General features: G+C 26.5%; 1 protein-coding gene across 2 annotated transcripts; it reads right to left on the bottom strand.

The window, feature by feature from the left end:
* Positions 1–410: 410 nt before the first annotated feature.
* LOC113511694 (protein lethal(3)malignant blood neoplasm 1) lies at positions 411–13,239 on the bottom strand. Of its 2 annotated transcripts, none has more exons than XM_052897700.1 (4): positions 13,117–13,239; positions 3,687–3,831; positions 1,597–1,728; positions 411–1,496 (listed from the first exon to the last, which is right to left on the bottom strand). In XM_052897700.1, exons 2-4 carry the CDS (start codon positions 3,829–3,831, stop codon positions 589–591), a joined length of 1,185 nt encoding a protein of 394 aa, XP_052753660.1. In that variant the 5' UTR covers positions 13,117–13,239; the 3' UTR covers positions 411–588. The 2 variants fall into 2 exon arrangements, with proteins under 2 accessions (XP_052753660.1, XP_026751191.2); XM_026895390.3 differs by lacking the exon at positions 13,117–13,239 and adding an exon at positions 11,476–11,602.
* Between the last annotated feature and the right edge of the window lie 403 nt (positions 13,240–13,642).

Consider the following 13,642-nt stretch of genomic DNA (forward strand, 5'->3'; position numbering starts at 1 on the left):
TTAATTAGGAATACAATTTTTTATTCTCCATTTTTATGACAATTTTATTTATTCTTTATTTGAAATTAAAAAATATAATAAAAAGTTTTTATGCTAGTATTAATTTTTGTTGGAGTTTCCAACAATCGTCCTCTAGATGAACAAAACACAATACATCAGGGGAGTTTATTAAATTGAAATTATAAACTGCAGTAATGAGTAAATTTCAATGGTTTCATGCAGCTTTATCTAAATTTTATGACGAATTTTTTCAACATAATAACTTTGTTGAGAACTAAATAGAAGGGAAAATGTTATAGTGGCATTTTAGTCAAGATTTCAACAAGCTTTATTTACTTATAATCATTAACTCAATATATACAAGATATCAAATGTTGGATAAATAAATTACATTGAATACTACAACAAAAGATACGACAATATTATTTATATCATAAATTATAAAATATTTAATGGCAGCTTATTAGGCAGTATTTAATCGCTTATCTAAATAAGTAAAGCTACGAGTAATCTTACAGTATTCTAACTACTATATAAATTCATTTAATAGTACTCAAAATATTATTTCCTATTATATTTATTTAATTATTATCGTGATTTTGAGTCTACTGGGTAGTAAAGCCATTTAAATTCGTATCCCTTCAGGCCATATTTCTCATCTTTTTCTGTTTCAGGTTTTGGTACTTCGTCAGATAATAAATCCAGTACTTCTTGCGATATTTTAGGATGGAAGCCAGTCTCATCTGCAGTGTAGTCTATTCGAGTTTTCAGCCCATTACGTCCAGTAACATAATAGTAACCTTGTTTTGCACCATTTGTATATCCCTCTTCAAAGTGTCCATGAAAACCAACAGTATAATTAAAAGTATACAATAAAAGCATCATATCATTTTTATTCAAACCATTTGGCAATCCATCTTTTTCATTAGGACCTTTATGGTAGATATCACTGTTACTAGGTACCACTTGCATATTAACAGAAAGAAGAGTAGGTTTATTGGGTGCTAATGGTGACTCTAAGTTTTGGGGATAATCATTATATTGTTTAGGATTACGGCCTCCAGATGGTCCAACAGGAGATTGTCCTTGAAACTGTTCATTCTGTTGCGGTTGTGGAGGATAATTTGATGACCCACCAATGTCATTAGTTTGTGGATAATTTGGATTGTTTCCATTATTTTGAGGACCACCTGGCTGTTGATTTCCATTACCTTGTGGATATTGATTATAACCAGGAACTCCTGATTGTTGGTTTTCATTACTTTGCGGATACTGACTATAACTAGGACCCCCTATTTGTTGGTTTCCATTATTTGCAAAATTAGACACCGGAGGTCTTATAGTAGTAGTAGTAGGAATGCTGCAATGCGAACATGACTTCACTGGTGATGGTGCTACTGGACCTGGTATATTTTGTGCATTCGTATTCTGCTGTCCAACTCCAGGCGTTGAAGCTGAGATAGGAATTGAATGGCCCTGTCTTTCAGTACCGGGATCTGTAAATTTACAACAAAAAATTAAGAAAAAACTTTTTTGTGTTTGTTTTAGTAACATAAAATTACGTTTAAGTATCAAAACATGGAAACAAAATCTTACATGGTTTTACACGAATGTTTTTCATTGACAATATTCTGAATCCACCGTTTTCATCTGTAGCATATACAGTTACATGATAAACACCGTCAGCAGTGAGGAATCCAAACTCTCCCATAATTATTCCTTTCTCATCTGAAATGTGAACGATAGAAATAATAAAATGGCTGTTATTGTAAATATCGAAATCGTCTCAAATAATAATTGCATATTCCTGTAGATATCAACGGGAGTCGTAATTACACAGACTTTAACATACATAAATAGTATTGTATCTTATAATATTTGAATACTTCTTTTGTGAAATAAATATTTAACATATTTATTACTGTATTTTTTCAATTATGTTACAGGACAATGAACATCATTTCGTTTAATATAATATTAGTAATATATATTTATCAATATATAATGAAATCATAAAATTTTACTATAGTATGCAAACTAAGTTATGAAAATAAATAATAAACATACGTTCAATATACCTTGACAGTAAGGTCAAAAGGTTGGTTGTTAAATGGCAGTAACTTTTAGAAGTTTTAGTATAATGTCGTTTCTAATACAAACTTTATTTAAGGAAGTACGATCGTTCATTAGAAAAATGATGCAATCGTATATTTGCTAATAGATGTTCAAAATGCCGTATTTAACAAACTTAATTGCTTTAGTAATGGTATTCAACTTACGCAAAGTAATCATTTATAGGATATTTTTTTTTAAGAATAATATATATTAATTCATATGAAGGGCGAATAAAAATATTGGTTACGCTATTGGATTTCTTATGTCTTACACTTAAAATATAATCAAAATCTAATACATATTACATAGATATATCTGGTAAAAATCTGATGGTGAGGTAAAAATTGATAGTGAGGGGAAAAGAAGGATTAAAGAAAATTCTTAGTTTTTAGTTTTTGTTAATAAGAATTAACAAAGATATCGTGTACCCCAATACACTTAAATATATAGTCGATTCGAGAACTTTTACCTTTTCAAGTCGGTTATGTGAATTATTGGTTTGTCCATTCAGATACATGTGCAAATATAAAGTTTGTAATAAATAACTAAAATACTAGTTTATGGATGACTAGACTTGAATATAACCGGTTAAGAATCTAAATACTAGCGGTACCAAATCACTAAGTGACAAGTTGTCTAGTTAGTTAAAATTAGTTTGTGAATGGCAAATTTTACTGATAAATGGATTTGATAACTACGTTTAAGTTAATTTAAATATATAAACAATCTATGGAGGAACCTGTTTGGAAAGGTAAGTAGTGAGTTTGTATAAAAATCGATAAATTATGAGAATAAAAATAGATATATAACATATAGAATTTATGAATCTGTTACAAGAAAACCCGATATTGATCTGTACAAAAAAAAAATAGAATCACAGAACTCAATGAACCCTATGAATTAAAAAAGGAAATATTCAGAATTGGTGGAGATATCATTCGTACATTCTCTTTTTTAAGTTGATTGAAAATATAAGTGATTGTTAGTAATGGAATTTAGCTATTTTATTGCTAATAATTTACATTGTCTTTCATGTTGTCATATTGACTTTCTCTTAATCTTTCTTGCGGCCCATTACAGTATATAAGACCTCGGCGGTTATGAGTTCGAATCTGCCTAACACAAAATGAGAAACTGAATTGATCCAAGAGACCTTGGCTTGCTTCTTGCTGCAAATATCTTGCATTCAAAGTTAGAAAAGTCATTTAAAAAATAATAGGAATAGTATAATGCCTAAACTAGTAAGATAAAGTTTGTGAATAGTAATTTCATGATTTCTAAACAGTCATATGACTGTCAAGGAAAGGAGGATAATGTTTTTTTGGGTATAATGTATGTTCGAATTTTAAAACAAATTATTGCTTTAACGGTGTGAAAGATTTGAAACGGATTTAAATAGAATTAGGATCGTGAGGGTAAATAAATGGATTATATAACAACAGTATAATGTAAATATGGGAGTTAAAGTTGAGTTTTTTGTGAGTATGTTAAGTTCACTTGAAAATAAAATAAAATGTATTACTTGATTTTCAAGTATTTAACATTTAAAAAAAAGTAAACTAGATAAGTACCTTTTTTTTCATGTCTGTGTTGTTCACCTTCAATGTTGAAACCAAACTCGTATGGTCTATTTTCATCTGTATATTTGTCTGCTCCTTGCGCTTGTAGTAAACATGTTAATACTATGACAATTATGATTAGACTTCGTTGATGCATCTATAAATGAAAAGAAATATAATTATTTAAAGTTAGATATTTTTTTATTTTTTATACTTTTTTTGTATTCATATTTTTACGTAATTATCTTTTGTTGAGGAGAACAATAAAGAGTTGTTATTCATTCATTTATTATTTAAATGATCATAATTTTATCGATGTTGTTCGTACTTTGGAGTCAATTTGTCAACTGTCTCAAGTTAGTGTTTTTCATCCAGTAAGCCGCAAAAGATGACTATGATTTTATAGACCTTATCATACGAATTTAATACACGACCATGCTGTGAAAGTCTCAAAACTTTTCGTTATTTTCCAATACATGATTCTATAGAAAAACACCACTGTTGATGATTCGAATTTCACACTGTAATGTGGTATTCAGTACCTCTGAATACCTGTGTATTAATGAAATCCCATTGGGTTATAAAATTCAAAATATAGATACAGGTTATTTACCATATTTTGTATATGTATATATATATATATATATAAATAGAATTGTAGGATAAATAAGTAGATATAGTTTCTCAATTGAAAGGTTTTACAATTTTTGGTGTAAAGTAGATACATGGTTTTTTTACAGGCTATAGTTTAAAAATAGATTATTATGAATTTTTAATTGATAATAGAGGTGTGGCAGATAGATGAACTATAAGAACTGCTTGCTAAAAATTATTGATTATATAAATAAAACATTTAAAATTCATTAAAAATTCTGTTGTAAATGTTAATGGATTTCACAGCTATAACGTCTTCTTTATCTATTTAGATGATTAATATTATGTCATAGATATATAGTCCGCATGATTAAAAATTGAAAATAAGAGTCAATAGAATAAAACACACTAATGAGGTGTCGGCGTGTAGTGTATGTGAATTTATCTATTTGCATGACCTCTTAGTAGGTTCACTATAAAGTTAGCTACTTGTAAGGACAAGCAAAGGATGATTATGTAACCAAAGGACTATTTGAAAATATAGAAGTCACACTTGTAGCAAAAAGTTTATTGACGAATGGTCGAATGAAAAATATGATCATTTAATAACCTAATCATATTAGTAAATGAGGGTAATAAATAATGACTATCAGAAAAGAGTAGGGTGGCTAATATATATTTAATATTAACCTTTATACAAGCATTGTTACCTGCTGAGAAGAACTGGTACGGAAAAATCTCATCAGTTATTTTTTTAAATAGAAAAATAGTATTTGCTTGCGTTTATTATTATTTAATTATAGTTTTTTTGATGTTTTAATGGCTCAATCGATTGTTAGTTAGAAAACATAGGCGAATAGTCTTTTTTTATTATGGCCACACAAACAATAGTAAACATGTAATAAATTATTTATATAAGTATATTGCTTTAAACAACATCATTTTGTTGACACTTAGAAATTTCTATAGATATTATTAATATTATAATGAACTTAAATATATGTAGTAATAAAATATAATCAATCAGATGTGATCATCACAGTAGGTACCATAAACTAAATATTGTAATATGTGAGTAGTACTACATCATCACATCATCGATATAATTTGATTATCAGGTAAATTGAAGTAGTAGTACTCACTATGATGTCATATAATTAGATTAGCAAGCTCACGGTGGGCCGATTTGTTGGGATTCTTAATGTTTGATTGAAAATGATGAAGATTGGCTCATTCATACTTGTACCGCTTCTAGGAACTTTTTAATATACACTGTTTATGGCTGATTATAAAATTTCAGTTCCGCTTTTTTACATATGTACTCAAAGAATTGTCGTGTGGTCCCGGCATAGAATAGGCCACCCCTTCCTTTCCCGTGAGTGTCGTAAGAATCGATTAAGGGAAGGCGAGGGATGGGTAGCCTCTTAAAACATACTAACCCGCTTACCCGCCTGCCAAGCATGGCAAGTACTGGCAAAAAAGGGGGAAGCTTATGTTTTAAAAGTGTCTTGTCTACGTCTCTATGTTTGAAAAGTGTCCTCTCACTTAGAATAAAAATTCACTGAAGTCGGTTTGTTTTAGCTAGATTACCGAAAAGAACAATAATATTTTTCAGCATATGTTGGCTATATTAGTAGATTTTTTAACAATAAAAAAACCGCGAAATATAACAATAAAGATTTGAATGACTTAGTTGATACTAATTAGACCAAATGCTAAACAGACTGTTAAGAATTGTTGCAATACATATTCATATCTCTCCTAAATATCCATATACCTGCCTATCTACTTGCAATACTTATAGCAAATATTGTATTTAAACAAAAAACCCGTAAAGGATTTACGATTATTGATCTACGATGTAATTATAAGATGATTTCTAACCAGTAAATATATTAGTGTTATTAATATTAATTTAATATTATTCATAGTTACAATTTTAGATTTTTGTTTATTTTAGGCAATATCTTTAGAAGAATCTTTATCTGTTAGAAATTAGTATATATATAGATACTCATTATTGTTTCATACAAAAGATTACTTATTATAAATTTATTATAAATACAAACAATTATAAGAAATGATCACACCGAGATAACAATGCGGTCTCATCGCTAAAAACGATCTGAATAAAGCTTTAATTAATTATTGTAGAGTTATAGATTAGTATTAATGTTGTGACATCTTGAATTACGACATTATAACTTTATATTACTGATATAATAAAAGAAAACTTTTAAAAGAAAATTCTAAAACAACGTATATAGCATTTATTTTGGTATACTTTAAGTAAGTATGTGCGAAAATAGTATTTAGACGTAAGTAATATAAGTTATTCATAATAATAATAGATAATATCTAATAAATATAATAATTCTTCCACTATAGCTTTATTTCTATCAATTAACAATATATTTAAACATAAAAACTACTATGTTACTAAACATCAACTAGTAAATCTCATGTTTTATAAACGTATTAAAATATATGTTAATACGCTGATCACGATATTGGGCGCTGAATAATAAGTAAAAGTAATTCAATAATAACGATTAACATTCAAGTTCATAAAAATTATGTAGATCCGTATAACTACATACATTCATAGGTTTTTTTGTAACTATGGATGCATTATAATATTTATGACTCGTCATATGTTAATAAATTATGTATTAGTATATACGTATTTATAAATTATGTATTTTATTATAAGCATTAAAAGCTTGAAAAGTTAGTTATTTTAGCTTTCGAACTGACAGATTTCAATTTGTATTTTATATTTAAGTTTCATTTTCTGAAGATGGTTCTTACCTGTGTTCAGTGATAGAAATCAGACTGTTCTCTACAATACTAAGCAATAAGTTAACCATAAAATACTAATGAACTCACGTCATAATTTATAGAGTTAATTATATATTTATTTTTATATACATCATAGATCATCAATCATACATACACCTATGTTAAGTAGAATTTAGATGTGAAAAAAATAGGTTGGTTCAATATGAATAAATTTTGTGTTACCTTTAATTAATTTATTTTTTAATTATTTTTATAAACCCTGTTAATGAAATATAGAAAAGTCGTGTTTACTAAATACAGGTGTTTAACATCGATAAACACAGTTTATGTTTCAAAGAATGTTTTAAAGAATCAATGACGAACAATAGTTCGTCATTGATTCTCTAACTTTTCATTCTAATAGATATATCAATGAGTTTATTTTTTAATATACTCGTATAATATTTAAATATTTTAATAACACATCGCCGAGAATTGATAATAATATGTGTTTAAATTAATTAGTCGTGTAAGGACATGTCTTACAACTTTGTTGAAGGCGTTGATTTTAAAATTATATATCATATTTTAATGTTATATTAAAATTATACTCGCAAATTATACATATTAAACGAGACGGTAATATTTTACTACATTTTATCGGTGACTTTGTTTGATTGAATAAAAATTATTAATAAAGAAATAAATCTAAAATTTAGTATAAAATCAACAAGGAAAAATATATATTCTATAAAAACTAATAAGTGAAGAAATGATGACAGAAGATATAACTGAATTGGAAACCTTTTTCTTTTTTAAGTACAACCAAAAATGACAATAACTGACTATAAAAAGAAATTGATCAGGTATGAGAGAAGATAAGGAGACTTCAAGCTATTAAAATCAAACTAACAGTCAGATTTTCGTACGTAGATACATACTAATTAATTATTAATAAAAGTACGAAAATTCAAATAGTTCAAGAAATGTTTCAAAATTTCTTTAAAAAACGTATTGACGTATTGTCGGTGGGGATCTCGTTTAATGAGAGGTTATATAATGCGTAAGTTACTTTCTATTTACCTAAATAATAATCTAATTTTAATTACTTTATTTTATTTTTATAATTTATACTTTATTTTATATTAATACTTTATAATTAATAATAATGTATAATAATATTATAAACAGGAAAGACTTCATTTTTTGTATGTTTATTTGTAATATTGTGACTCAAAAACTACTCATCTGTTTTGAAAAATTCTTATATAAGTGTAAGAATTTTTAAAATCTGTTAAGTAATTTTTAAATCACATTATTGCTATAAGAAGTAAGTTACATTATTAGTAAGTATCATATATTTTTGGGATATATATTATTTTCAATAAAATTGGATTTCCCTACGAAAATTACAATAAATATACTATTTTGTATGTTTTGTGTGTCAGCAACCAAGGTATTAACGATTTCCCATTAAAGCTAATATAAAATACTAATTTATCCTTACATCTATCTACCTGTGCGATGCCGGAGCGGATCACTAGTAAAATTAATAAGTTATCAACTTCAATTATTCGTAAATAGTGTTACAAAATTTCGTGATGGTTGTTTACAACTTTATATATTTTATGAAATATAACACTTATCATGACTATATCTTTGTGAAATTGATAGTATTAATTGATATTTTTAAATATAGAAATATTCCGTTTAGTTTATGTGTTAGAGTTCGAAAATATAAAGATAAAATTTATTTTCAACGTGTTTCTGAAATAAAAATTCTGCTTGTAATCTACGGATCACTGAACTGCTATAATGAGGAGCAATTTAAATATATTATGTATATATATAAATAGGTAATTAATAATACAAAATGCTACGGGCAATATTGACACCTGTTAATCCGGTTTTAATAGTAGGATTTCACATAAACACGTGAAATTTCAAATAATATAATGCTGCGGTAGTTGTATATTTCACAAGAAGCCGTTATGCAAAAGAATTTATAATAATATATCATAACTATATATATGTCAATATAATGAATATTATTAATTTTAATTAGGATTTTTTTATTAATATATAAAAAATACAAACAATTTTTTTTTAAATAATTAAGAGATTAATATTTACTAAACTTGTTTAACTAGACGTCAATGCATTATAAGAATATTTGCATAAATGTACCTATTACAATTATTTTTATTTGCGAATTAATTTAAGCAAAAAGTATTTATAGAGTTGCTTAAAATAGGTGCAGTGGTAATTCAATGCAATAAATTACACCAGATTGATTACTAATTGTAAAACTGCTAGCATACTATTGTATTTTTATTCAAATTGATGCAAAAATAGGACATTTATATTCTAACAGAAGCATTTTATTGATTTTGAGTTAACATTATTAGTAAACATTATTTGTTTTGTATATACTGCGTACATCCAAAATAAATGCTGTTATAATATTTTGAATAATATTTCAAATTACCTACTGCTACTGTCTTTTAAGGGGAAAAAGGAATCAAGAATAATATATTACTAATAATTGATAAATTATCAAAAACTATTTATTTTTAAACGACATCAAAAACGGATTTCGTTTACACTTTTTTTATGTTAAAGTTAGATGCGCGATATCTTAGTCAAAGATTGGAATTTAATAATTATATTTGCTGCCCATATGATTTATTCTCGTACATTTTTTAAGATTCACATAAATCAAAATTAGATTTCTTATTATACTTTGGATGGACATAAATCATAAATATATGTTGTTTAAGACTTCTATACTAAAAAAAAAAAAAATATTATTTAAAAATATTTGTCTAATAATAGATGAACTATACTTGTTCAATGCTTTTTTAAAGGTTTACATTAGTTTTACAGTACTGTACATTGTAAAACTTAAATTATGTTTGTTATTTATATTAAACATTTAATTAAGAATTTGTAGCAACGAGGAAATGCAGTCGCAGTATTGTAGGCGCGTAGCTCGTGAGTAATAAATAATCTTTCGAAGGGCGAATTTTCTGTTGATTATGTTTTTTCGATATTTAGGATTTTTTTTATGTAGTAATTCATATGTTTTTTTGTGCAATTAAACTTTAATACTATTATATAGATGTTTATGACACTGCATGATTTTAATAATATAAAATAAAAATATATACTGTAGAAATGTTATTTACTTCTATGACTTGGGTAAGCTTTGTGATTTCTTTATACTATTTAATTAATTTTACTTTATTAAGCTATATATGAACGACATGATTTGTAAAGGAAAGTCTTTATTAATTTATACATCAATATATGAGTGGAAGTTGGTAAGTTGAACTGTGATTAAAAGAGTTGAACTCTATTCATGCAGTGCTAAAGTTTGTTGGTCTTTAATAGTTAACAATTAACTTTCGTGGCATTTTCAGTTACATTTTGATATCTGTTAATTGACTTTAGTGTTTTCTAGCCAAATAAAAAAAAAAACCTTTAATTCAGATATTATATATTTGAAATTCATGTTTATAACTTTACTAACAAGTTTACAATAATTCAGTATTTCTAAACTTTTTAATAAAGTTCAGCACAATATTACTGAAACAAAATAATTTTCATCATCTACGTATGATAATAATAAAAATAAATAATAAGTCTGCATCATTTATTTCTTGGCCACTTGATTTTTGCTTGAAGATAGTAAAATAATCATATATAATATTTACCTAATACTCAGCAACAATGTGAATAGTTCTCAAATCAAATATATATTTTTAAATATAGATAATATTGTTATTTTGTATCATTAGATGTAATCTACTATCTTTTTAACGATTTATAAAATTTAAAACATGTACATTACTTTTTTTTATAATTTAACTGATATATGAATTTAATTGTACAGACAATGATTAACCGTTGTTGTTATATTACATGAAAATTTAAATTAAACTAGTGTAAACATGTTTTACTCTCTAATATTATCTACATCGAGGTAAAAACTTTCAAACAACAAACATTACAATATTTCATTAAAATAGTGGTTTGGGAAATAAGCGCAAGCAAACATTATGACACAGGATTTTTATACTTGTATATTAAGAAGAAAAGTTATTTATTCAGATAATTTTTTTTAAATTAACGTTTTCGATAACTTATAATAATTTTAACTGAATGCACCAATATTTTCACAAGCGTAACGTGGACAAATTGATTAATCAGGATAAAAATTAGCATACGTTCGTTTCTACGCAAATTACTATGCTGCGTTTATCAAAATTAATAACGTTTAAGGTAAATAAAACATAATATTTTAAAAATCGAACTTACTTTCACATTTAAAATATTGATAATTGTTTATGTTCGTAAAGGGGGTCCTAAGTTTCTTAGATTATAATTTAAATGATTACATTTATTGGTTTCATTTACAGCTTACCTTTTTTAATTATGAATCTGTTAACTGGAAACAGGTACGGGCGTTTGTAGCCCCTTGCGGCCTGTTGCGCAAGAGTTCACACGAGACTGTGCCGATTCTCTATAAAACTCACGTAATTTATTAATAGTAGGCTGCTAACGTAGACATAGATCAGACGACGTGGAGTTAGGTTAGGTCGTATATGTATGTATGTAGTTACCTTTTTAAGCTAATGTAAATGAATTCGGAGTATTTTATAAGTCAATGAATAACATTAATACTAGTTTATATATAGAAAAACTATATAAAAATATTTAATGATTGGCACTACTATTTTTTTAAATTTATCTATGTTTAGAGTTCAGTAATTAAAAATGATAAACTGAACCCTTAAAGGATCACTTTATTGTACGTCTGTTTTTTCCGTCTGATAAGACCCTTTTCTCAGGAACGTGAAATTAATATCAAATATCTAGCTTGCAATCTCTTAAAATTGTAGAAAATCAAATGTTTAAATTAATGCATTTAAAAAGATATGGTATATTTATAAAGTACTTGTACGTAACCCCATAATATATATATATATATATATATATATATATATATATATATATATATATATATATATATATATATATATATATATATATATATGTATGTACCCGAATCGTAACAAGTAATCAGGGTGTCTCAAAAAACTAAAACTCGTTTAAGTCAAAAAAATAATTGTTTTGACTTAAAAGACTTTGAATTTACAAAAACATATGACATAAAATTTTAAGAAGGTATAATCACGGTAGCTCGTGCCGACTTACATTGATACAAGTTAGTACTTGCTGTCTAAAGCTGATGCGACCTGTGTTGATGTGCTTGTGATTATTTATTATTTGGTTATAGAACACTCCTTGTTTTCAATTAGTCAACATGTCAGTGAAATTACGCAGTTCTAAAAGGGGTATATTTTTAAGAGATGACGTAAAACATCAAATAACAGGTTCAGAACTTCCGTCTAATGGACAAGTTGTAGCAATTTTATTTTACAATATCCGTGAAGTGAATTTAACTGTTAATGAAAGCACGAATCTCACTATTCGCGAGTGTATTATCTATTGGGAAAAGGCGCGTACTTCTACTAAATCTTTGTCTATTTGTGTGAAGAAACTTGTAAACTTATGTCGAATTTGGAGGGACTTGCAAAAATGCACAAAACATACCAGATGCATTTAAGCAGCACCGACAAGATTTGGTTAACAATTTAGATAATTAGTTTGATATTGCACACACCGATGCTCTTTAATTAATAAAAATAAACGAGAACAGAATCTTCTTACAGCATCAAAGACAGCCATCCCGATCTGGTTACTTAGCAGTAGCGGATAAAAATTTACCGATAGAAAGAAGCGAGTCCTTACATATGAAATTGGCGTTTTGTACGAGAGGAATATAAAGTATTTTTTTTTTTGTAAATATATTTATTTAATCAAAGTATGCACCTTTATTTTCTATGCACTCTTGCACTCTCATAGGTAGTTCACTGATTAATTGATAGGTAATTCACCTAATATTTGCCTGAGCCGACTCTTTCGACATCATGTTATATACTGTTAAAAGACGACTCATCTTTTGAATCTAATGAAAACTTAGATTTACAAGAGGACGCACCAAATATTGTCGAGAACACACAATCCAGCAAAATACCTCTGCGGAAAGATTTAATTACTCCAAAATTAGTAGCAGCGCTAGATAGGTTTTAACTGATAATGAGAGATTCAGTGTTCATTCTTGAAGTAACTATTGTAGCACTTGGATATATTAATGAATTTCCGATAAGTAAATCTTTCATTCAAAGAATTCGGAAATCTAATCTAATCTAAATAAATAAAAAGTTTTTAATATATAAATAAATTTCAAAATTAAGAATATTTTATTTTAATTACAATTATTATTACATTTGTCATAATAGTAAAAAAAAAGAATTGTCTCCTTTAGACAATACATTTGTTTAAGTTATTACATAAAATGAATATAATATAATAGTAGGTAACTATGATGTGTCTATTCATTTAATTCTATTTAATAATATATTTTTTAACTAACTAAATAATAATATGTAGAATGTAGGTAATTTAGAATACTAATATATATGCATATATATTATAATATGTAAATACAATTTAACTTAACAGAA

The sequence above is a fragment of the Galleria mellonella genome, unplaced genomic scaffold (assembly GCF_026898425.1).
Source record: "Galleria mellonella isolate WM207_F2 unplaced genomic scaffold, CSIRO_AGI_GalMel_v1 utg117, whole genome shotgun sequence".
Lineage (NCBI taxonomy): Eukaryota > Metazoa > Arthropoda > Insecta > Lepidoptera > Pyralidae > Galleria > Galleria mellonella.

Excerpts from the sequence above, each read along its gene's own strand:
- LOC113511694 (XM_052897700.1), bottom strand. The coding sequence starts at position 3,831 with ATGCATCAACGAAGTCTAATCATAATTGTCATAGTATTAACATGTTTA. Across the intron at positions 1,729-3,686 it reads ACACAGACATGAAAAAAAAG|ATGAGAAAGGAATAATTATG; the intron begins GTACTTATCTAG and ends TTCACATTTCAG. Across the intron at positions 1,497-1,596 it reads AAACATTCGTGTAAAACCAT|ATCCCGGTACTGAAAGACAG; the intron begins GTAAGATTTTGT and ends GTAAATTTACAG.